Here is a 27154-nt window from a genome sequence, read left to right as displayed (position 1 = left end):
GAGTTGTTCACCTATTGAATTAATTTTTAGTATGATTTAAGCAGTGATCCCCAACCAGTAGCTCGCAAGCAACATGTTGCTTTCCAACCCCTTGGATGTTGCTCCCAGTGGTCTCAAAGCAGGTGCTTATTTTTGAATTCCAGGCAAGTTTTGGCTGCATATAAAACAGGTGCACTGTCAAGCGGAGCCTCAATGTAGGTTGATAATCCACATAGTGGCTACTAAATGGCCAATCACAGCACTTATTTGGCACCCCAGGAACGTTTTTCATGCTTGTGTTGCTCCCTAACTCTTTTTACTTCTGAATGTGGTTCATGGGTTCTAAAGGTTGGGGATCCCTGATGTAGAGAGTGATATTCAGAGACAATTTGCAATTTGTTTTATTTTTTTATTATTTGCAGCTTTTGAGTTATTTGGCTTTTTTATTGAGCAGCTCTACAGTTTGCAATTTCAGCAATCCGGTTGCTAGGGTCCAAATTACCATAGCAACATGCATTATTTGATAAGAGATTGGCATATGAATAGGCAAAATAGGATAGAAAAATGAGGAATGAAAAGTAGTAATAACAATACATTTGTAGCCTTACAGAAAATTCGTTTTTCAGGTAGGGTCAGTGACCCCATTTGGAAGCTTGAGAGAGTCAAAAGAAGAAGGCAAATAATTCAGAAATGGTTGAAAATAAATAATGAAGATCAATGGAAAAGTTGCTTAGAACTGGCCATTTTATAACATACTATAAGTTTACTTAAAGGTGAACTACTCCTTTAAGTAGAAACAGCAGTAATGCTAATGCTAGCTTGGTGGCAGAGGTAGGTTATATACGCCTATTTAATTGCATCACACACACAACATGAACCACCCCTTTCTTTTTGCCACAATATGAACCACCCCTTTCTTTTTGACATATACAGTGATAACAAATGCACAACCATTGGAAGAGTGATCTAGCACTGCAGCATGGATAGGCTTGTCTTGCCATTAGCAAGACAGAGCCTGCACCTACCCCTTTATAGCTTTTTGCAGCAGTGAGCTGTAATAAATCTTGAAAGAATTTAGTTTTTTAAAGAAAAAAAACAAAGAAAATCGAGTTTTGCCCCAAAAAAGTCCGACCAGATAATTTCAGAGTTTAGTAAATAACCCCCTAAGCCTATTAGTTATCTGTTATATAGTTGTCTGTTATAACTTTTGTTGTCGGACAATATACCATTTAAAAAACTAACAAAATATATTAGTGTGTTACATGCAAGTAGAATTTATATTTCATTTACATCTCTACTATGGTTTGGTAATGGTCCTGGCATGTATTGTGTGATACCCTGCCCTGTGTGTGTCCTTTAATGTAAAATAAAGATAAAAGCAAAGAAAATATTTATTTTAGTGGTTGCTACAATGTCTGGTCAGGCTTCTACAGCTCATTCCAGAGGTGGGCAACAGCTCCTTCTGTGACAGCTGAGTAGTTGCAGATTGCCTGGCCCCTCTACTAGTCTCAACAGTTAATGGAACCCAAATGCATCAAGAAAGCTTATTTTGAGAAGGAGAAGAGGAAAATAAAATCCATGTTCTAGTATTTCATTCTGTGCAATAAATCAGAGGCAAATCTATGTTCTCCTGGTTTTATTTTTTAATGTACAGTTCAAGTGTCTTACAAACCCTTCCTTCTTATGGCTTCATTCTGTGGGTGGTGCTTGTTAATTGCCTCATTAGCTAAGGAAACATCCAGAAGCTGAGCGTAAGAAACACTGATCTCATACAATCCCCTGTTCATTTCCTAGGGATTTATTAATACAAGTACTTCATGTCATTTTGTAAGGCTTTTGTAGGCTTCCACGACGGGAGTGGAAGAGTAAATACCCTTTAACTATGTGAAGAAGAGATGCATGCTAATAGACTCATGTGTGTGTCTATGTCACTCCTCACAATTCAAGTCATCATTATTATAGTGTTATAATTCTTCCTCCATAGTGAAATATTACTATTACTATAATTATTGTGATTACCCAGAAAGCAAAAGCAAAGAAGGAAAGGGTTGGTTACTTTGCAGTTAAAGCTGTTTCTGTCGAGTGTGTGATATTTTAACGTGTATAGTTACAAAAATGCTAGAAGCAAACCATAAAAATTAAAAAAAAATTACTTTGCTTTTATCTATCCATATGTGGCATTAACAACAAATATTTTGGTTTATGAAGGCTATGCAAAAAGACTATTATATTCTCTATTTAGTCCTGTGAAATTAAACTTACATTAATGCAATCTGCCTATAAAGCTGCCTAGTTTCACCTTCTCTTGTCTTTACTCCTCAAACAGTCAGCCCTTTGCAAGCCAAATCCTCGTCACTTCTTACGTGTGGTTATCTGTGTATTTCGTTTATTGATTACTCTATCCAGCACTCAACAGTATTCTGGTGTATGGTAGCAGTAAGCTCTAATATCAATTAAAAAAATATATATATTAACAGAAAAATCTTATAGCAGTTCAATACTAGTATATGTCACTGTTAACTGTGTGTTTTCTTGTAATAGTCTAAATGTGTAGCTAGCAGCAAATCTTGTCGAATTTTTTCTTACAGATGAGTGGCGTTCTGCCTCATGGAATTATTCTCATACCACTGAAAATAAAGGGTTCATTCTACCACCTCCACAATGACACTTTTATAGCTGAATAAATTATGCCAGTGCGGTAAATGGGGAAATATTTTATTGAAATAGAATACAGTTTTATTGTCCTGTACAATGAGTAATGCTGAAGCCTTGGCACACAAAAAAGTTAATTCAGTAGCCAATTCAGCACACATGGATTTACAGCACTTTGGGATGATTCCCAGCCTGTTTGTTCTAGTGGTTTCCACTGTAATCCAGCAGTCAGTTTAACTGCCCATGTTTTATTTTGCTCCTTTTTTATTCCATCTCTCTCTCTCTCTCTCTCTCTCTCTCTCTCTCTCTCTCTCTCTCTCCATCTCTCTCTCTCTAGATATATATCTGTAGATATAGATATATATGTATAAACACTTTTTTTATTCTGTATTTAGCAGAAACATTAATAAGTAGCATTTATGTTAGATAATTTTCTTATTGTGTAATACAAGTTATTATATAATATATATTATAAAGGAATCCATTGTCACAGTAAACAGATATATCTTTAGCAAGTGATACTGCAATAAATAATATATTTTTATATAAGCAGAAAAAAAAAATCACCTTTGTTATTGACCCCAATACCATGATTAGTATAAAAATCCAAGTGAAGAAAAACAATTGTTCTTTCTTTCTTGAAAACTTCCTTCACTTAGAAATTCTCTTCATCTTCGTGAGTCCCAAAAAAAAGCGCATACATGTAGTCCTTTTATTATGGGATGCTGTTGCTTAAATGTATCTGTATACCCTGAAGACTCTGCTGCAATTGTCTGCATTGCTTAAATGCACGTCCTTATCCACATCTGTAATGGATTCTGCAGCAAACATCTCTCCAGTGAGAGGGAGGGTAGAGAGAAAGAGACTCTGGGCTGTTTTAACTCTTTGCTTGAAAGTAACAAATGTGATGTAATATCCTCCCTTTTCTTAGCTTTTATAAATAAAACAGAATAGTATTTTATACTCTAGATAGGGTTCATTGTTTGGTTTTGACTTGAGCACCCACCCCCTTTCTTCTGTTGGAAGAAGGGTATTTAGGAGGAGAGTAACAAAAGCTTTAAACACAAGGGCTAGGCTGTGCGTGAATCCAGGCACACAATGCAGTCTTCATTCACTGGCAGTGTGCAAAGGAAACAATACACACAGCTGAGACACCCAGATTGAGAACACTGGCCATTAAACCGGGATAATGATGGCGTTGTTATTGGTGGTGGTGAAGATTATCACGATTAATGCTTTATGTTAACATTTTATAAACGAAAAGGATAAACTAACATTTATTTTAAACTTTAACAGAATATATAAAGTAAGCCAGCTACAGTATATGTTAGATGTCCGATTGTGTCAGATTGTGGCTTTGCGTTTTATTACTTTTTACTATGTTCATTGTATGAAATGAAAAAAAAAAAAATTAAAAAGTTAAAGGACTATTCTGCGTGTGTTTATCAGTTCCTCATTTCTCTTCCTCCACCAGCAGCTGTGGTTTATAATGTCATGGCTGAAAAAGTCGTGCTTGAGCTGCAGCCCAGAGCAAAAAGGAATTGAAACTAAATGGCTGTTTAAAAATGGTAGTACTGTTCCATTTGGCTGACTGGAAAAATGCAGTCAGTTTTTTTGAAGGATGTAGGAAAATAAAATCAAGTTTATTATCTTTGTATCTTCACTCTGAGATTGCGCATATTAAATTAGGTTTGCCGTTCTGATCACCATGCAAGACTTAGGGGCAGATTTATCAAAATGTAATTTAGCAAACCCAGTGGTCTAGGCTCCATGGTCCCCCTTTGCAACTGCGGGGCTGCTTCCTTTATAGTTAAGCCACTGCTCTAAACTCACATTTTGATAAATCTGCCTCTAAGTGTGAGTTTATCATATGAAACAAGAATTTCAAATGAGTTAGGAATGCAGGACAATTTAGCTGTCACCTTTGGGCACATTTCAAAGTAGGCTATAAAATTTGCTAATGTAACCAAATTATTTCAGCTGAACACAAACATGTTACTTGTGATTGGATGTAACTATTCCAGATTCTGAGGATGAATAGCAGTGGTTATTGAATGTTTTCTGTTCAAACCCCGCCCCTTGGGGGTCCAGGCTTTTATCAATACCTGTTAGCTTATAGCAAGGTTACCAATATAGGAAACCATTGCTCTATAAGACATTCAGCCATAGTTCAAGAATATTTAGGACATAAGAAGTATCCACCCCAATGTCACTTTAAAGTGATACTGAGACTAAAAATTTTCTTTTGAAAATATTAATCTACATTAAAAGTTACCTATAGGTCATATTGATAGTTCTGTCGCTGATAGTTCTGCTATTGTAACATCACTTGAAGTTCCTAATAGGGTTGCCATCTTTTGCAAAGGTGGAGACCGGGCAGGGGGCGGTGTGGTGACGTAAGGGGATGGGCCCGTGACGTAGATGGGAGTGTCCATGGTGTCAGGGCTATGATGTGGCAATTGGCTGATTGATGTGTCAATCAAGGGAATCCTGCCTGGTTTTCCTTATTTGGAAAACCGTGCAGGAAGTTTTCACCCGGCAGCCCTTGAAAATACCGGGCTGTCTGGGTCAAAACCGGATAGGTGGCAACCCTAGTTCCAAAACCTGACTGTCCCTTCTTAACCAGTCAGTTAGAGTTTCTAATGCTAACAGGTGTATCTCCCTAAATCTCTTTGTAACTGGTCTTCATGCCCCCTATGCAGTTCTGCAATGATGCATGGTGGCAACCTTGTCTCAAGTGTTATTTAGCCTACAGGAGTGACAATCTAAATAACCCACACCTCCGAGCATATTGTTGTGAGATTCTGCTCTCCCATTGTAGGGAAATAGTAGTGTTTTCTACAGTACTGAACCGCCCCCACCCCCACCCCTGTGAAGAAGTAAATCAGCAGGTGGGGTGGGAGTGAAATTATGGGGTGAATGCAATAGTAGTGCTATGCTATCCACATTTGTAACCAAACTGCAGATTATGTGATTTAACCCATGGTCCAAACAGTTAAGACTGCTTTATAATCAGCTCATGTGATTGTAGCTTACAATAGTTGCTTTTAAACAAGCATTTCTGCCCCACTGCAATTGGGACTGGGCTTGTTTCTGTCCAGAGCACTCTCTCTTTCTTCCTTTGTTTATGTTCCTTTCCTCTGAGCAGTCCAGCTTTCCAAAGTACAAAAACATTGTGAAAGGTTAATTGGCTCTGATGAAACAGATCCTGTATGTCTGTGTTGATATGCATGTCAGAGAGACATTTTATTACCCATTGCATCTGGGCAGAGACTAATGGAACATATTAAGTGCTATAGAATATGTTGACACTGTATAAATAAAGATAATAATGGCTCCAGCCTCCTCAAAGAGGAATATTTTTTTTAATTTTTAGAGATTTTTTTGGGATAATTTATGCCCAGCATGCACAGCATAACATTAAATATAAACCATTGCAGAGTTTTGTGGTTACAAGTTGCTTAGGTGAGATAAGCACAACTCCTGGCTGCTTGGATGGGGTGGGCGAAATGCCATTAATCTCACAACATTATTCTGTATCAAGGTATATTTAGGCACTTCAGCCTTTTACAAGACCGCTTCTAAACCAAGCAAGGGAATAGTGTGAGCTTTCAACATTTTCTATGTAAACCAGGTTGGAGCAAGGGCAGAACTCTACGGGCGATGTTATCCGATGTGTCGCGCTGAAAGGAAATGCAGGCGACCAGACGGAGGTGCCGAATATAATGATATAGTGACTACAAACTACATGCATCAAACACGACTGTCAGATGTGAAAGTCGCACGCTGCGTCTTCATTTAACGTGTTGTGTGTAGTTAGCTGAGATGTTTCTATCACTTACATTATATTTGGTGCCTCTGACTGGTCGCCTGCGTTTCCTCTCAACGCGAGGCATCGGATAACATGGCCCTGTGGAGTTCTGCCCTAAAGTAAGTGGTTCAGGTATTGGATCTGTTATCCGGAAACCTATTATCCAGAAAAATCTGAATTATGGAAAGGCCATCTGCCATAGACTCCATTTTATCCAAATAATCCAAATGATTAAAAGTTTAAAAATTAATTCTTTTTCTGTGTAATGATAAAATAGTACCTTGTACTTGATGCAAACTAAGATATCATTCATCCTTATTGGAGGCAAAACCAGCCTATTGGGTTTATTTAATGTTTACATGATTTTTTAGCAGTATGAAGATCCAAATTACAGAAAGATCCATTATCTGGAAAACCCCAGACAGTGTCAGACTGGGACACCAGGGGCCCATCCAAAAACCCTTGACCAGGGGCCCACCCAAAAACCCTTGACCAGGGACCCACTCTGAGTACTATTATTCTTCCTCTCGTGTAGGTCTGGCGACCCCTCTTCCTGGCTGCCCCTGCAAGAGAAAGAGCTGTGAGCAAGCAAATTTCTCAGGTCGCTCATCAGTTGCGAGTCAGAGTCGCAGGCAGGGGATGACAAGCCCATGGTACCTGAGGAGAAAAGAAGTCGGCACCTTGGCCGTTTGGCCGCGCACCCGAGCCCATAGTCCGCAGAAATTCCTACCCCGGCTCAGACGAGCCCTTCAAAGCTCCTGGCTGGGAGGAGGATGAAGACGAGTTGGAGAAGGAAATGGGGTCAGAGGACACACTGTCAGTGGAATAGCCAGGGAGGAGAAATCAAGTGCCGCAGGATGGATGGTCGCATTGACGCCTTTTCTGAAGGAGGGGGCAGAGTAGGTTAAAGGAGTAGCAGGATTTCTAAGTGATGAAGGGGATGATGCAGCCTTATTATTAAAGTTTTTTTTTTTTCAACAATATTTTTATTGTTTCACAAACAAATGCCAAATGTACACCACAAAAGTGTGGCAGGTCATCAAAAATAATGTAAACAGTCATGGGCGGTCACAAGTAAAATATCAGTGCACATTGACATCAACTTTGGTTACACAATAATAAAACAGTAAAATCAAAGAGCCACCTAGTCAGGAAATTGCATGGAAAAGACTGGGAAATAGCAAAATAAGTCATCGGAACATTAATACATCACAAAAATAAAATCGAGTGATAGCAAGAGAGTCAAATGGAAAGAAGCTGATAAACATTGGGATCACTGTGTCTGTACTCCAACCAGGGCTGCCAAATCCTTAGGAATTTATCATGGGTGTTATTGAGAAAACTAGCTAATTTTTCATTCACCATAATCCAATCCATTTTATGTTTAAAAGCTAGAATAGGAATAGCTCCAGCTTTCCATGCCTTAGCGATGGTTTGTTTCGCAGCCAAAAATATACATGTCAACAGTTTGTGTTGTAGTTTAGAGAAACCATCACATTTACCATTCAAAAGTGCTATCATTGGGTCTCTCCTCACATTAATGTTAAAAACAGAGAATATGATAGTGTGGATCCTAATCCAAAATCTTACCACCCTAGGGCACGTCCACCATATATGGTACATGGAACCAAGTTGTTGGCAGCCTCTAAAGCAATTGGGATCCGCCGTAGCAACCCCTTTCGCTATCCTATCAGGCGTCAAATACCATCGAAATAATACCTTGTAGGAGGCCTCCAGCAAAACAGTATTCATAGAACTAGATTTAGTGATTTCCCAACACTTCCCCCAATGTTCCATATCATATGAACACGAGACATCCTTCTCCCATGCCCTAACATAAGCGTGATCCCTTGGGTTGGATAGGTTATTTAAGGCGGAATACAATAGCGAGATCATTCCCGTGCGGAGGGAGGGGCGGAGACACCAGCTTTCAAAAAATGTCAGACTATGTTGTGACCTTTCCCAGTGGGTTTTCAGTGAAGATATATAATGTAACACCTGCAACGCTCTAAAAATTTCAGATGACGGAAGGTCCCGTTGGGACTGGAGGAGAGCTATAGTAAGTGGGCCCCTAACGTTATAGCAGTCATAGATTCTAAGAATATTGCTAGAACTCCACCACCGGAAAAGGGCAACATTCTGTCCCGGTGTAAAATCCGGATTTTGGAGCAAAGGAGTAGCCTTATTATTAAAGTTTTAACAACCAGAGTGGCAGGTATCTAAAGATTTCAAAGAGGCTGTTTACCGATAAAATTTTTGTGGGGAGGGTTTATGTATCCTTTAAACTTACCATATCAGGAATAATATCTAATATATGACAAACTTTATTTTATATTGCAAATTTTCAAGTAAAATATTTTTCAATTTTTTTAAATTATATCCATGCATTAACTATGTATTTAATTTATTCTTAGGTGGTTGGTGTTGCTGATCCCCGCTCATGCACAAGAGATGACTTTAAAACAACACACAGTATTGATGATGATAAAATATTTGAAGGTAAAGAAATGTTAGTTATCTTTGTTTGTAGTCTTTGTCCTTGGTAAAGTACATTATGTAGGTTGCAGGCCAGGAGTATTACTGTGAAGGTTATTAGAACTCACCAGTTATTATTATCTTTATTTGTGTAGCCAGTTTTATATAACCAGTTTCTCTAAGTGGCCCTACCTATTAGTGCAGACGTTATGGGTTTTAAGATAGTCATACATAGGGAGATCCGCTCGTGTGGCGACGTTGCCAAATGAGCGGATCTCTCCCTGATATACCCACTTTGAGGTAGGTGATATTGGGCTAATCCAATCGTGGACCCTAGGGCAGGCATACCCAAAGTCAGGCCCGGGGGCTAAATGTGGCCCCCATATAATCCCCTCAATTTATAACAGAACACATTCACAATGGAACCAAACATAGGGTCTGCAGAACAAGGTTTACCCCCAACACAATTACAAGACTTGATGGGTTGGATAAAGTCCATGATACAATCCACTATTGCTTAATCCAATAAACCCTCACACAAGAGGCGCAGAGAGAATACACCCTCCAATTCTGACTCATTCATTCCAATTCTGACTCAATTCATGCCAGACATGCAGATTGATGACAACAATGTCATACATACGGAAGAGAGTGACTCAGACTCAGACCTAGAAGGGGCTTCAGCGAAAAAAACTTACTACGACATGTCCTTGACACACTAGAAATAAAGAACGAGACTGCCCCACGAGGCTGACAAGGTTTTAGGAGTTCAACCAAAGAGATCCAGAACCTTCCCCATTTCTAAAGCAGTCCAACAGATCATAGATACTGAATGGGCACAACCAGACCACAGGATTGCTGTGACTAAAAGATTTGGAAGTACATGTTCCTGATGAAAACGGTAAATTCTGGGATAAGCCACCTAAGATAGACCATAGTGCGTCTCTCCAAGCATACCACCTTACCAGCAGAGGACACTTCCTTCAAGCTCGCCATGGACAGACGCTTGGAGACAACTCTACATAAGTGCTCGATATTAAGGCCAGCTACTGCTTCTATAGATGTAGCCAGGACTGCTAATTTCTGGTGCCAGGAATTTCTATCAGATCCCCCAACCTCTGATCAGGATTTGATAACACTTTTACAGAAGATCAATACAGCACTGTCTTTCATAGCAGAGGCTGGCATGGACTTAATTAAGTTAAATCCTCCTCAAATACAGTTATAGCCAGGAGAGCCCTTTGGCTTAGGCAGTGGTCAGACAACACAGCATCCAAATCTAGACTATTGTGGCTTAAGTTCCTAGGAGATCAGTTATTCTGGCCTGACCTTAAACAAATAATTTCAGAAATCACAACAGAACTTGGGGAAGAGGAAGAAGCTCCTGGTCACAGCAGTCCAGACCCATCAAGAAGACAGCTGAGTCCAAATCCTCCTCAGCATGACACCAGGGAGAACTTCAGGGATGTCAGGTGGGGGAAGACTGACTCAATTTTTAGACATATGGCGAGCCACAAAGATAGACACATGGGTCTTAGTGATAATTTGTGAAGGCTGCATAATTCCATTACAAGACAAAGGCAATCCCAAAGGATCCATTCAAGAGATGGACTCTTAAGAACGCAGTTCACTACTTACTGCAAAATGGGGTGATAACATATTATATATATTTAGTGTTTACATGCATGATACCTTGGTAATCATATCACAGTAACCCCACAGAATCACACCTGAGTTTCAGATGTCACCTCTATGAAGAATTACAATGTGCCATTGGGATTTGATTAGTGGAAGAGTTTTGTTTTCCTAAAACATAGAAGAATCTGTACAGACCGGATGGCAACAGTTGTCAAAATGACCTTATGCCCTTATGCCATTAGCCAAAACATATATTATGTACAGCTTATTGTATAGGGTTTTATTTAGATTTATAATGAAAACAAAATAAAACATATCAGGACATGACATACATACCAGTGGTCATTACACCAATGAGGAAACCACCTCATCTGACATTGGTCTTATGAATATCAAGCCATTGACCTGTATCATATCAAAACATTAACCTGCCTAATTTAAACTAGGAATGTGACTAGTCGTACTCAACTCATGCAGCTTGGCTGAGCTTATTGTGAAGTAGTTGCAAATTGCAGAATGAAACCAGAATTTTTCACAGATGGGGAGTTGATTGGGTAAAGTAAATGTGTTTCTTTTTTTGTTCCTGTAAAGGTTTGTCTTCTCCACTGAAATCTCATTACTGATTACATGGGCCCTCTATCTACCTCTATCTACCTTGATGATTTTTTTTCTTCAACTGCATATATCATCAAGATTAATCAGAGAATACTAAGTCACTGAAAATCCCCCTTAGTCTCTGTTCTGTAAACGTTTCTGGAGAGTGTACACTTTATAGCTAAGCCTGTGATGATTTGATTATTGCACCTGACACTATTTTTAAATCCTTGACTCAGGCAGTCATTGCTGAAAACTCTTACTGGAGGTCAGCCATGTTATTAGGCAAGGGATATTGCCACAATTCTTCCTGCGGACGTTTAATTTTAAACATAGCACAAATCAGTGTATTGAACGTTTCATCCCTATAGAAAACATGTGTCCAAGTAGTCCTATAACTAATAATCTATGAACATATACATGTTATCTATAAAGTCTTTTGGATCTTTCAGACAAGTCCTCTTGGTTTGATCAGTTAACTTTATGATTAACCATTTTGCAGGAATAAATTACCTTTTCTTTGTAATGAGTCAATACATGGCTCTTTTTTTTTTCTTTGATGCAAATTGATTTCCATTTGGTCCTCTGTTGAGTTGACATCATACCCATGGGTAAGACACGTATTAGGTGGTGGAACAAACATGAACTTCACTTACCATTCGTTTGACTAAGTTGTTTTTAATGTTTTATATACAGGGGAATTTGAGATTCCCAAAGATGTCAAAATGTATCATAACAGAGTTATTTTAACCATTTGGAAAATTGCGTTCTAAGGCTTATGGCACATATAGTGTTTTTCCAATGGCGTATTTTAGCCCCTTGAGCCTCCTTTCATTAATATGTCACTGCTCATGATTTTTACTCCCACTGAAACACAGACAGAATATGAAGTATGAAAATGCTCACAAAAAAGATCTTATTTTTGTGTGCATTTTGGAAGCCAGATTGCGATTTTTCAAAAATATAAAAAATGTTGCCAAGTTTTAATGGTTAGCTTCTTCATTTTTTAAAAAAAAAAAAAACCTCAATTGTGATTAAAAAAAAATCATCAAAAGAAAGTTGCTAGGTGTTCCATTGGCCTAAGTGTCATACCATTCACAACACCAATATATTATCCTGATATATAATATATTTTTGTTTTCTTCAGACTGGAGAGACGCAGCAGCCAAAGAAAAGTTTGCTGAGGCGGTTATAATTGCAACCCCAGATAGACTGCATAAGGTATTTTAGATGTTTACAATATTCCAAACTCATGTTAACAACAATGTGTTATACCCTGTAAGTAGCTGAAAAAAGGACATATGGTAGTTCTCATTGTAATTCTGATTCTAAATTCCCACTGTGGAGTAAAATGGAAGATATAGCAATTTTTTACTATTTCTTTAAGTCCCATGAAAATGATGAATGGGCACATACATTGAAAATGTTGCTATTTGGCAGGATATGTGCATTTTTTGGTAAATATTGGAAATTTACAATTTAGTAAAAACCAGTGGTCACACTAACATGCATATGTGCTCAATGGTCCTGCCCGCCAAAGGTGACCCAATTTTGGCAACAAGGAAACCAGTGTAGGGGAGTGTAGGTTTTCTGTGGGTTCTGGCTAATGTCAGAGGGGCTGCTGTAAGATGCCATAGAGATTCACTATTTAGTGTATTGGTGGAGACAGTTTGGGCCTCTATGTTCTTGACATACCAGGGCCTATTTAAAATTCCCAGTCTGGGCCTGTATACAGTGTATAGTACAGGTATGGGACCTGTTATCCATAATGCCCCGTACCTCGGTTTTTCTGCATAATGGGCCCTTTACAGTGTTTTAATGGGCCATCTTCAAATATAATGTGCCCTCTAGCACAATTTCAAGTGGCCTTTCCCTGTCAGTGTTCCGAATGGATACAGGCAACTATACTATACTACTGTTTGGATCCATGGGGTTAATTCCCCTATGTTCCTGAAATCCACATGGCTGGAAATCCCCTGCCTGACCAACTACGGGTACTAGCAAAAAATTATATTTTAAAAATCAGTGCATCTAAAACATTTCAATGTGACTAAGATTCTTTGGGGAAACTGCAATATCCATCTGATAACATTAAATTGCATTTAAATAATAACCCATGAGCCAAAACTATAGTAATCTCTTATTTCTTACAGGATCCAGCAGTAGCATTTGCTAGAAAACAATACCATATATTACTGGAAAAGCCCATGGCAGTAAGTTATCAGATCAATATATTTGTTGTTAATGTAAAAGAAAATGTTTCGACCAAACAGTGCTAGCAGCTCCTGTTTGGAAATTCGCATCCTTATGAGCACATCTGGAATTTAATGTGTAGAATGTGTAAGATGGGGTGTGGGGTTTACCTGCTTTCCTGCATTTTCCTAGATAGATATTTGGTGTTATTTATGTATTAATAACCAGTGTGACATATTTCCAAAATTATATTTTTTCATGAACTTGTATTAAACTATTTATACTTTTATTTATTGTTACATAGCACGTGGTTAAACTGACAATTGTGAAGATAAGTCCAGTGTTCTTTAAGAAGTTTTTTTTCTCAAAGACAGAATTTCAGTTTGCACACCTGTTAATCAACAACTGCCTGATTACTTATTGTTACTATGACTGTATATTTACAGAACATACTAGCCAAGGTTTTTTGGCACTTTGTACTGTGTTGCCCCATGACTTTAGATTGTAAATTGAGCAGGACACTTTTCCACAGGACACTGAATCCACTATTTTGGATTCAGCCAAACCCCCAAACCCTTTGTGGAAGCTTTTGACCAAATACCGAACCAACAAAACCAAAAAGTCACGTGATTTTAAGGATTCAATTCGGGTTGTCCAGGCACAAGAATCCTGGCTCCCCTCAAGGAGCGATATATAATTAAAAATATACATACTGGGGAGCTGGGGGGAAGGCAAGGGGCTGACAGAATGAGAAAGATGCAAAATAGTGGTAGGAAAACCATGCTGCTGCCAGATGAATCAGACCTTATACATAATAATGGCTTCCACTTGGAAAGTGCAAAAGCATTTCATAGCTAAATAGATGAGGCAACAGAGAGGCTGCTCTTTTATTGTGTGAATCTGCAGCAGATGGAAAGCATTTGATTTTGCTTAAATAAGTGTTACAGACACATTAATGACACTTTTTTTCAATGTTTCACCCTTAATTGTTTTTAACATACCATTTATGTTATCATTAGCTCCTTTTAGCACAAATGAGTACCTTAATGATTTTCGAGTGAATTGCAGTTAGTTGATCAACATAAAATAAACATAAAGAAATTACTAATAGCTCTAATTAATAGCTCTAACTGTTCCATGCTCATTGAATGTTAAACACATCTTTTTGTACAATTCAAGAATGACATAGATGGAAGTGCCATATTTGGTCTGTTCCACTGGTTATGGTATGTCTATTGGGATGGGCAATTTTTTTTAGCCAGGTTGCGCCAAGAAAAAATGCCCATTGACTCTGATATATAGGTAAAAAAAGCTTGGTTTCTAAAAAGTTATGTAATGTGTTTTTCAAATTTTTGCTGTTTCATAAATTTTTAAGGAAGTGAAATGGGATAGATTTGCTCACCCCCTGTCAGCTGTATTAGTTACTCATTCTTTCTGATAGAGGATTTTTTTAACACTATATTTAACTTTCTATTAAGGTTACCCCTGAAGACTGTTCAGAAATTGTATCAGTGTGCAAGGAGAATGGAGTCATGCTTTTAGTGGGACATGTCATGCGCTATCATCCTGTCTCACAGGAGATAAAGGTAACACTCACAGCAGTTAGCCATCATTTCAAACAAATTTCTCATTGGCCACTGCACTGGTACAGTTGAGATCTATGCTTGTAAATCCGCCCCCTGTCTTTCATTAAAGCATCAGAACAATTGAGGTTGAAAACAATCCATGTCCTTCTAAATAAAAGCAAAATGTATGAATTGAAAGCCTTTGGATTTAGAAAGTTGCAGATTGTATAATGGGGCTTGTTTCAGTGGAATGAAGGTATGCAGAATATGAATTTGTACATTAACCCCTATATGTAATAAAAGGCACTAAGTTTGCACAGTTGCAGTAACCCATAGCAACCAATAAGATTTTTGCTTTTAAACAGGTGTCCATTACCTGTTGATTGGTTGCTATGGGTTATTGCACCTGGCCAAACTGCAAAAAAGTGCATTTTGTTACATAGCCCTTTGAATTTTAATGTTATATTCTGAATTACAACCATTCCTGATTTTTTACTGCTCCCTTTATAGCGTCATCATCACTGGTTGGAAATTTGGCATTTAAATTATACCAGTCCAAATAAATGTCACTTTGTAATTGCATACAATTTAGGTCTGTGTTTAATGCAGAGGGGATGCCTTTTACTTTTTTTCTCTGTGGGTAGTAATTGGACACTTTGAGCTTTGACCTTTTAACTAACCATTGTGTTAATAAGTAGCAAATTCAGTGAGCAGTTAAAGATCAGATAACTTTTCTGTCTGTAATTTAAAGCCATACAACCGTAAAAGATATACACAAATTGTTGATGTGGCTCATCTGAGCATTATTAACCTTGAGATTTTATTTAACTCCACTCATAAGTTCATCAGCTATTGCTGCCCTGCCTATATACAGCTTACTTAAAATGATTATTAATATACAGATCAGGGTAATATGAACTTGCCAATCTACTATGTGGTCATTGAAGAGGATATGATGCATACTATGTGGTGGGATTGTTTGTTTAGAGACCATGGTAACTGTGTGGAGAGGACATGTCTAGAGAGAGTGAGATGGAAACTCTCTGGTGTGAAAACATGTCTAAAGGTGGCCATACACGGAGAGATCCACTCGTTTGGCAATGTCGCCAAACGAGCGGATCTCTCCCCGATATGCCCACTTTGAGGTGGGCAATATCGGGCTGATCCGATTGTGGGTCCTAGGGCCCAACAATCGGATCCTAACGATGGGTAACGTGTGGTCGGATCGCGGGACTGCATCACCGAACAGATGCGGCCGCGATCCGACAGGATTTTTAGTCCGAGATCGACATCTGCACGACTTTCGGCCAGATATCGATCGGGGAAGCCCGTTGGAGGGCCCTATACACGAGCCAATAAGCTACCGACACGGTCTGTCGGCAGCTTTTATCGGCCCGTGTATGGCCACCTTAAGGAAAGCAAGATGGGGACTGTGTGGTGTGAAGACATGTCTAGGGAGAACAAATTGGAGACTGTGATATGAAGACATGTCTAGAGAGTGCGCAAGATAGAAAAAATGGTGTGAGGACAACATAAGAGAACAGGGCCGGAACTAGGGGTAGGCAGAGTAGGCATGTGCCTAAGGTCTGTGCTATTTGTGCTTCCGTGCATGTATGTCTGTCGTGCAAAGCACCAATCCGTGCATGCCTGGGGCGCCTGGCACGGCTCTGTTAGAGAGAGAGAGAGAGAGAGAGAGGACAATATAAGAGAGAGAGAGCGCAAGATGGACTGATGGTGAGATGTACTGACTAGCAACAGAAGGATGGAGACTGTGATGTAGGACATGTTTTGAGAGAGTGAGATGGACACTGTGGTCTGGTGACATGTCTAAGGGGATCAAGACTGTGTGACTGTGTGTGAAGACATGTCTAGGAAGAACAAGATGGAGAAAGCATGGTGTAGGTACAGGGACAAAGAGAGCAAGATGGACTTTGCTGTGTAAGTACTTGAACAATTGATGCCTACACACACCCTTAACATACCCAAAGGTAGGCAGTCTGGTGCTCAGTGTTAGAGTATTCGGCGACCTCCAATATAGTCAATGAGAAGAAAACACCGGCACACAAAGCATATGGTTGCAGGGCTAACCCATGCCATTTTAATATTGTGGAAGTGCAATGTTTCGGGCCACACCCATGCTTGATAAAGGAGCGTGTCCCTGACACATTGCACTTCCGCAATATTAAAACGGCAAGGGTTAGCCCTGCAACCATATGCCTTGTCTGCCAGTGTTTTCTTCTCGTGACTACTTTGCTGTGTAAGGACATGAGTCCCTCCTATGCTCTGGCTAAACTGTTATTATCTGCTAAGAGGTTTATTTGAATAAACCTCAATATATTGAGTGTATAAAACGTCATTACTTCCTAAATCATGGGGAGAAGTGTAATGTAAAATGTCTAACTGAATGATGTATCTAATAAAAATAGAGCACTTTAGATGAGATATGAATAGTTTTTTTTTTGTATAAGACACTATTGGCTGAGAAAATGCATCTTTTTTATAGCTGGTACACATAAGCAATTAATATCAGCTAATTGCTAAATTACTACAAAAACATTTGACATCTGCCATGTGTTCAGATCCGTATAAACAAATTATTGTTTAGAATGTGCTTGAACACTGCACATCCCGTCTGACATCAGGGCTCCTTCTTTAATGAAGCAGTTGAGAAGTCCTCCCCAAGTGTCTGTTTTTTTTAACCAGAAAATGGCTGTTTTAGTGAAGAAAAAGCAATTACTGAGTCTGATTTATCAGGTGGCAGTAGGACCAGAAGAGTGTATCATTGCATATTTATGATTAATGTGTGATTAGATTAGTTATTCTCTCCTCTGGTAACTGCTGCGACTGATAAACAAAAGGACCAGTGCATTTACAGACATGTTTGATTGCCGGTGTGTGCAGCAGTCATGGTAATGGATTTGCCAGAAGGCAGCTTTAAATTTGGGTAACTCAAGTACAAGTTAAAAAAAACAGTATAGGCTTTTGAACATATGCAGAAAAATTTTAAAAACAAAATACATGTTAAGAATCATGGAAATTTCAAAATTGATGTATATTTCAGTTGAAGTTCAGAATTAGGAGTAGAAAACAAATACAGGTTTTCTTTGCAAGGGAATATTTAATTTATATTTTACAGTTTTATTCAAACTTGATTTCTATCGAAATATAAAGCCTTGCAGCCCTGTCCCTCTGCAGTGGTTATATACATGTGTGTAGTGTCACTCATATTTCAATGTCTTTAAATCTGTTTTCATAGGCATTGGTAGACGCTGGAGTTATTGGAGATATTGTGCACATTCAACATTTGGAACCTGTAAGTATCCTGGTCATACATGGAACATTTTTTTTCATGCATTTTCCAAACAAACTGTAGGGTCATCCTTTGAAGCAATTGTCAAGTCACAGTACTTGGTTGCTAAAGCATACATGTTCCATCACAACAAGAAATATTTGACATTTCTAGATTTACTACTTGGTACCACAGGGCACCCTGATTTGATCGAATATGATTTGTAATAACTAAGCACTTTATCTGATATTTAAAGGGGTGCTCACTTTTTAAAATAACTTTTAGTATGATGTAGAAAGTGCTATTCTGAGGCAATCTGTAAATGGTCTTCTTTTTTATTATTATCTAGGTTTTTATTCAGCAGCTCTACAGTTTGGAATTTTAGTGGCTATCTGGCTGCTAGGATTCAAATGACTCTAGCAGCCAGGCAGCGGTTTGAATGAGAAACTAGAATATGAATAGGAGAGGGTCTTAATAGAAAGATTTGTAATACAAAAGTAACAATAACTATAAACTTAAACTGTCAGTACAGTTAAAAACACTAAAGTACAAGAGAACTGTATTACTTTCTTCAGCATTTAATAGAGTTAATTACTCTGTTGTCCAGTGCAACAGTCTTTTCTATATATGTCATCTAGGGATGGTATAACCAAACAGCTGCAAACCAAGCACAACTAAAAATGATAGCTACAAACACTGGCCATTCCGTGGACTCCTGGAATTTGTCATTTTTAAAAACAGTAAAAATCTTTGTTGGCAGCCCAGGCCTACAATTAACCATGCACATTGGTTTGCTTTTTATTTTTTAGGTGGGGCACTGGCATTTTGCTCATTCTTTTGTTAGAGGAAATTGGCGAAAAGAAGAGGAGAGCACATTCTCACTGCTTGCCAAGTCATGCCATGATATTGATCTAATATGCTTCTGGACTGGAAAGAAAAGGTATGAAATGAACAAGTGACTGTTTCTCTGAAACAGCTCTGAAATAGTGATAACGTTGTGGTCCTTAAATCAAGAATTTTACAGTATGGTTTGAATGTTGCACAAAAATAAGCTGCTCTGAAGAACCAGTATTGAATGTGGAAGGCAACAAAAATTGTATTTCCTAGGAAATATAAAAACGGTGAAGAATTTACATCATTGTGTTCCTTCCTGGGAAGTGTTACTGACTATTTAGGCAGGAATATACAAGCAAGCTCATTTACCTAGAACAAAGACAAATACCAGGCCATATATATATATACCGATATCTTCAACCTGGGTTGAAAAAAGACAATATATATTTTAGGCATACACCGAATCCAGGATTCGGTTCAGGATTCAGCCAGGATTCTGCCTTTTTCAGCAGGATTCGGATTCTGCCGAATCCTTCTGCCCTGCCGAACCGAATCCTAATTTGCATATGCAAATTAGGGGAGGGGAGGGAAATCACGTGACTTTTTAATCACAAAACAAAGAAGTAAAAAATTCCCCTTCCCACCCCTAAATTGCATATGCAATGCAAATTAGGATTTGGTTCGGTATTCGACCGAATCTTTCGCAAAGGATTCCGGGGTTCAGTCCCTCATATATATACTGATACCTATACTTAACTAACTATAGATTTTGTGCTGCCCATAGCCTTATATAGCCATGTTATTCTTGCCAAAGAAATCATTCAAGCCCCTCTTAAAGGAATTAATAGAACTGGCCATCACAGCATCTCCCAGCAGGGAATTCCACAACCTTGTAGTGAAGAACTATTTTCACTGTATCAAGTGAAACTTCCGTTCCTCAAGTCTAAATGCATGGCCGCTGGTTCTTTATTCTTTGCTATGTGAAAAAAGATATGTGTTAATGTAATTGTAAGAGTAATCATGTCCCCTCAAGTGATTTTTTTCTACAGGAAACAACCCCATTCCATTTCTTTTACCAGTTTAGTTGCACATCTCTTTCCTTTTTTCAGTTCATAAAAAGAACAATATAACCAACTGTTAAATGTGATTTCAATGTGTAGTTTGTCTTCCTTTTGCTTATTGTTTTAATTATGAAATATCTATGATTTTTCTTGTGTTCTTGTTTGGGGTTGGGGTGTTTGTTTAGTTTTTATTGAGACCTATCTTTTGACTATGGCCCTCCTATTATTTAACTATGCTTAAACATAATCAAATAAAACCTTTGATCATTGGCCAGTAAGAACAGCAGTTTCTCTCCCACAATAATTAATTTAAAAAATGCAGAAGTTGCTGAAGTTCAGGTATATTTAGTTATTTTGTAAACGACACCAGAGCATTACATGTATACAGCTTTCTACTGTCATGCTTGGCTTAAGGAATCATTCATTTAGATGTGTCCTTCTGGCTATGCTGGAGGGTTATAATATAGTATAGGTAGGCTTTTCTTAATGTCACCCTAGTGTTTGTTGCTGTCTGTACTGGTATTTTAGACTACAGTGTCTTGATGCAATGATGTAGCCACAGAGCAAAACTAAGAGGCAGATACAGGTATGGGACCTGTTATCCAGAATGCTCGGGACCTGGAGTTTTCCGGATAACGGATCTTTCTGTAATTTGGGTCTTCATGCCTTAAGTCTACTAGAAATTCATTTAAACATTAAATAAAGCCAATAGGCTGGTTTTGCTTCCAATAAGGATTAATTATATCTTAGTTGGGATCAAGTACAAGCTACTGTTTTATTATTATAGAGAAAAGGATAATCATTTTTCAAAATTTGGATTATTTGGATAAAATGGAGTCTATGGGAGACACAGCCATTCCGTAATTCGGAGCTTTCTGGATATCGGGTTTACGGATAAGGGATCCTATACCTGTAATACAATTTATATAACACTCTAATCATTTTTACTTTGTCTCCCTGTTTCCAGTTTGAAAATGTGGCAACATGTTCTTTTGCAAGAGAGACTTTCTCATGTACAACCGTTAAAGGAATGTTTGGCAATTTTTCAAAGCCATCTGGCGATGAAGAAATATATATAGTTTCCTTTAATAGATTGCCTTTAAAAATGCGACTCATAGATGGATAAAATATAGTGACATTGGTGGGGAAAATAAACACAATTTTTACCCAAATACAAACACTAGTATAAAGATTCAGCCTTTAGTCGATTTGACCTTGAAACCACTTGTTACAATTTATGTATGGTTTAGGATTATTTAATAGTGTTATACCTAGTCATAGCACTAGATATATACATGACTTGCTTTTAATTGTAATATTGGGTAGAATATTCAGATTTTACCAGCAATGATACATACACTGTTTTGGCCATTGTCGAACTGGGGCATTAAATCATCACAACCCTCCTTCCTGCCACCACCTTCTAGTCAGGTAAATAAGAAGAACTGCACAAAAACATCAGCACAATCCTTTATTAACCCAAATCCCACTGTTTTCAATGGTAGGCAGTTTCTAGCAGGTTGTAATATTTCAACATTCTGATTTTTTCAGTTAAAAGACTGAGCTAAACATCATAATACCTTAAGCTTTTTTTTAGTAACACTACAATTCTGTTTCTATTCCGTAGATGCGTGAAAGTCTCTTCTTTTGGGACTCTGTCCCATTTTACTAAGGAAAATAAGGTATGTATTAAAAAGGAGTTTTTAAACAACCCATTTAAACAACTGACTGCATAAATGAGCAGGATAAATGCAAATGAAAATATTTAACAAAGGGCATTTGCAGTCAGACATACAGTTTAATTTCTGTGTGGGGGAGAAGTGGAAAGATATAGGACTGTTTTATCACGCCAAAATCTGCAGTGTGTGCCTGTACCCGGGCTGTCGCAGCCTGATACGGGTGGCTTATCTGGTCATTTGATTACCTAAGTGAGGAAGTTAAACAGCTTTAACCTGTTAAGAGAATAAATACAGTAGAACCCCCATTTCACGTTTTTCAGGGGACCAGAAAAAAATGGTATAAATTCCAGGAAAATGTAAAATCAGGGAAATGTATTATGCATAATATATAGGTGGGACCACAAAAAAACAATGTAAAATGAGGGAAAACTTAAAATCAGGGGATGTAAAAAACTGAGGTTTCACTGTAATAAAAACTATAGACAGTTTATAAATATGGCTGAAAAGGATTTTCAGCAGAAGCTTTATTTATTCCTTGAACTGCACCTTTACCAAAGCAGTGGTACAGACCTGTATATAAATCCACAAGCTGGTTTAGTCTAGACTAGTGTCCTTGTGGAATAAGCTACCATAAAAAGCAAGTATTATGGTTGCTAGTGTAATTGGGACCCTAGCAACCAGATTGCTGAAATTGCAAACTAAAGAGCTGCTGAATAAAAAGCTAAACAACTCAAAAACCACAAAAAAACACTTGCAAATTGTCACTAGGGATGGGCGAATTTGACCCGTTTAGTTTGCCAAAAATTCACCGCTGGCAAAATGTCGCAGACGCCCATTAAAATCTATGGGCGTCCAAAAAGTTTTGGCGTGCGGCGAAATTTTTTTGACGCGCGTCTTATACTTTTTTGACGTGCGCTACCATACAAGTCTATGGGCATCATGTTTCGGCAAAACAAGGTGAAAAAATTCACCCATCTCTAATTGTCACCCTCTACATCATACTAAAAGTTAACTCAAAGGCGAACAACCCCTTTCACTCTACCTTCGTATCCCTAATGACTACAAGGCAGCAAAAAAAGAGTTAATTGTGTTTAGTATTACTTGCAGAATGTTTTCATAACACATTTTGTGGGTTTTATTGTGAGAATGGCAGTTGTGTTTACTTCCTTCCTGTCAAAATCCTGGCATCCATTAATTTTTTTTCAAGAATTAATTCTCCATTGTACCTTTCCCAGATCTTGTTAGTTCTGGGTGCCACGTTCTGACAACATGCTTGAATTACGACATTGCACATATTTTTTTACCCAGTATTAAATGTAATGATGTTTTTTTCCAATTTCTGATCTGAATCTTGGCTTGAACAATTAGGCTTTTAATAAGTAATTTAATTTGGAGTTTGTTAAAGTTACCAAAAACTGGTTTTCAATATTGCTTTTGCTGACCACTGCACAATCATTACTTCCGTGCATATATACCATTATAACCCTCTTATTGAAACAGAATATAGTTTCCAGGGTACAAAGTAGATGAGTTTACTACAGATTTTGGACATAAAGGTTGAGGTTTTCTTATTGAATATAGGCATGTATTTCCTCCCATGTCTATCCACTTCCTTTCAAATATCATGGCATTATAGCCTTTAATTCATACAAGTTATAGTTACAGTATCTGAAAGACTAGGGAGCTCAACTGTTTATTTAATTGTAAAATTATTAATACATTAACCACAATGGGCAGTGTCACATGATGAGATTTCTGATGGCATGCCCACTGTTTGCCTGCTTGCCAAATTAAAACCTTAAAACACCTAAAACTGTCCTCCATAATAGAATTGCATGAAATTCCTAGCACAGACTGTTGTTTTGGCCTGAAATGTGCCCTCTGTTATCTGTTTATTTGTGACTTATTTTTATGTTATTTAGGGTTAGGGGTCAATTCTAGAGGCCACTTAGGGTAAGGTTTGGGGTGAGTGCCTATATGCTTCCAGAGTACCTTTGGATAACCTAAAACAGACTGAATGCTGTGAACCAAGTGAGTACTTTGAAGGCCAAATAGACAGCAGGGTGACTGTAAAGTTTTCAATAAAACCATAACCTTTCTATGAGATAATAATGGTCCCTCTAAATTCTTTTTTGCTGTGTGTGCCAAAATGTTTTTTATGGGTGGGTCAAAATAAGTACAAAATAATGTGTTTCCATGCAAAATTCTTGTTTTGCACTAATATTTGCTGTATGCAGTGGCCTCAAAGTTTGTTCTTGCTCACAAGTGTGCTACTTAGAGGGAACATTGGCCCTGGCCAGTTTTGCATCTTTAAAGGGGACTTGAACACAAACAGTCAGATAAAAAAAAATATGACCGTGAGATTTTGAAAACCAAAGTCTTTCCACAAATAGTTTTTGTTAACTTGCAAAAATATTCTCTTGTTTGAATATAGCCCAAAGATGCCAGCAGTTGCTGTATGGATTGTTCAGTTGAAGAAAAGTGTCCGTTTTCTGCAAAGAAGATTTATCTCAAGACAGCGGAGCAGGTAAGAACATTTTGTAAGCTGTTCTTTTCTGTGTTTCATAGATTTTCAAATCATTGAAATGATACTGAAATGTGGGTTGGTAACCGGCACAAAAATGGTCAGTAAAATAAAACGAAAAAAAAAAATGTACTATGGCGAACATACCTAATGAGTAGCGGCAAAGTTAAAATTTATCCCAGAAAAGAATATTTGTATGTGTTCTATATACTCAAGTATGCAAAAATGAATGTGTAATTTCTGTCTCTGGATCCGTTTTCTCTGTCTACTATGAGAAATAGGAGGGAAAATAGTATAGGAAGAATGGCCAGCCATTATTGAAAACAATCCTAGATGTTAAGCAATGACAGAACATGGGCATAAATTACTGGGGTACACTTTCTAAGAATATGTTAAATAGCATACGTTTGCAGTGGTTTGTCGTGGGAAAGTCAACCAAGAATGTGTAGCTGCTCCTTCCCTCTGTTCTGTTAATTATTGTTGACTGTTTAGGTTAGTGGTCTTTATAGCGAATCAAACCTTTAGAACATAATTGTACCATATTGAATAAATAACAATCTTACACAAATGCAAAAGCTTATAATCTACAGAAAGCTTATTCAATAGAAGAGAACAGAATACGCTGAGTGTGATTTATGTGAGTGAATAGTTCACTGAGCAGTCACTGGGTGCTTGTAGAAGGAAAACCAAATAGCATCTCGGTGCACTCCCTCCGGCATTCCACAAGTTAGACTTTATCCAGACAGAAATCAGAACACACTAGGAGAACTAAACCCACAAACTAATCAAAACATCTACCCCCTACCCTCCATAGTCCCCCCTCTCTGTCCCCCCCCCCGCATAGCTGTTAATACCTGTAAATGCCCCTAATTCTTCAATTACCCCTCGATGCAGAGTCAGTGCAGCGGAGCTCACGCGCTCCATCTTCATCGATTTGGAAATCTTCAGGTCCCTTCAGCAATTTCAGTGTCTGTCAACGCATGCACAGTTGTTCGGGACCGTAAAATTGCTACAACTGCGCATGTGCCAATACGCTTCATACTTATTTTATTATCATTAACATGTATTTATATAGCACCAACATATTGCGTAGCACTGTAAAGTAAGTGTGATTATACAACTAAATCACATGAATTCTATACATAGAGTATATGGAGTTACATACATCACAATCAATACCGGTACAAAAAGGTGAGGAAGGCCCTATGCATAGGCATACACTCTAAAGGGAAGGGAGTAATACACAAGGTGTGGGAGTGGCAAGATCGAATTAAGTGGGTGAGAAATGTGGTATTGTATGTGGTGTTGCGTTTGGTAGTTAAGCAGAGTGAGGGTAGGCTTCTCGAAAGAAGTGCGTTTTAAGAGATTTCTTGAAAGCAGAAAGGTTGGGAGAAAGTCGGACAGATCGTGGGAGAGAGTTCCAGAGGAGGGGTGAAGCCCTTGCATAGTCTTGAATGCGAGCATATGAGGAGGTAATGAGAGAAGAGTTGAGTAGCAGGTCAGTAAAGGAGCGTAGTAAGCGGTTGGGTGAGTATATAGAGATGAGTTCAGAGATATAGGGTGGGGCAGAGTTATGAAGTGCTTTGAAAGTCAGGGTCATTAATTTGAATTTGATTCTGAAAGGTAACGGAAGCCAGTGCAGGGATTGACAGAATGGAGAGGCAGAGGAGGAGCGGTTGCTAAGGTGTATGAGACTCGCAGCAGTGTTCATTATGGACTAGAGAGGTGACAGTCTCTGGAGGGGAATGCCAATTAAAAGAGAGTTACAGTTTAGACGTGATATGACGAGAGAGTGAATAAGAATTTTGGCAGCGTCTTGGGTGATAAATGATCGTATTTTGGATATGTTCCTTAGGTGGAAGTGACATGATTTAATAAGTGACTGGATATGAGTAGTGAATGACAGGGCAGAATCTAGGATAACCCCAAGGCACCGGGCTTACTGAAGACTTAAGCAGTGAAGATGGCACCCTTGAGCTCTGCTTCGCTGCAATGTAGTAATTATCCATATTAATTACTAATCAGACTTATACTATATTATGTGTACTGTATATTTTGAGTTGGTCTATTAGCTCAGTAAGTGACAGCAGCACAGAGCATGTGCAGTAAATCAACAGAAAATAGCATGGGGAGCTACTGGGGCATCTTTGGAGGCACAGATTTATACTACTAAAGGGCTGTGGTTGCCTGGGGCTGGTACAGAAGCACAAATCATAAATGTACAACAATTCTAACCTACTTCTTTAGTTTAACATTCCTTGTCCTTTAAGGGTGGTGGCAGACGGGGGGGATTAGTCGTGAGGCAACTTCCGGTGACTTCAGAAATCTGATTATACTCCGATTCATTCTCTTGCCGGCGTGAAGGCAGTGCGGGGAGATTAGTCACCCACAGTAGGGGAGATTTGTCGATAGGCGACTAATCTCCCCGTCTGCCACCACCCTAAAGCATGGCTTGCAATAATTACTGCCCCCTCTGTTATAGTCCTCTCTCATTTGTTGTGTGACCCAGTAGTGCAGCATTAGACCGGCCTTCTAGGGACAACCAGGGTACCTGACATCCACCTGACAACTCTTAAACAATTAGATGTAGCAAAGACAAAATTGTATTAAAATTATAAAGGCCTTTATTAGGCTGGGTCCATCATGGAATGCTCTTCTTCTCTGGCAGGCCAATCCAACTTTGTGGTAATGGGAGGAATAGTTATAATATTATAATATATATATAATAGTATAATATTCTCTTGCACTGCCTGTGCCTCCCAGGGGTATGACCAGTGATCACAAAGATCATAAAAAAACATTGCTGAAAAACATTTACTCAAATATAAAAATGCACGGTTGACATACACGTATTAACTAC

General features: G+C 38.3%; 1 protein-coding gene across 4 annotated transcripts in view; it reads left to right on the top strand.

Annotated features, from left to right (window-relative positions):
* LOC108696590 (putative 4,5-dihydroxyphthalate dehydrogenase) overlaps window positions 1-27154 on the top strand; it is an 88351-nt gene that overhangs the window by 15359 nt on the left and 45838 nt on the right. For 3 of the 4 annotated variants that reach the window (XM_041569382.1, XM_018226094.2, XM_018226095.2), the window contains exons 3-10: window positions 8857-8941; window positions 12297-12370; window positions 13303-13362; window positions 14821-14928; window positions 18164-18220; window positions 19006-19136; window positions 21719-21773; window positions 24205-24297. In XM_041569382.1, coding sequence (XP_041425316.1) covers window positions 8857-8941; window positions 12297-12370; window positions 13303-13362; window positions 14821-14928; window positions 18164-18220; window positions 19006-19136; window positions 21719-21773; window positions 24205-24297 — 663 coding nt within the window. Of the gene's footprint in view, window positions 1-7021; window positions 7342-8856; window positions 8942-12296; window positions 12371-13302; window positions 13363-14820; window positions 14929-18163; window positions 18221-19005; window positions 19137-21718; window positions 21774-24204; window positions 24298-27154 lie in introns of those variants that run through there. The other variant, XM_041569381.1, reaches the window with a different exon arrangement.

This window comes from Xenopus laevis, chromosome 7L (assembly GCF_017654675.1).
Source record: "Xenopus laevis strain J_2021 chromosome 7L, Xenopus_laevis_v10.1, whole genome shotgun sequence".
In the NCBI taxonomy this organism is placed as follows: domain Eukaryota; kingdom Metazoa; phylum Chordata; class Amphibia; order Anura; family Pipidae; genus Xenopus; species Xenopus laevis.
Note: the sequence above shows the minus strand (reverse complement) of the source record. Positions and strands in the feature narration are given on the sequence as shown.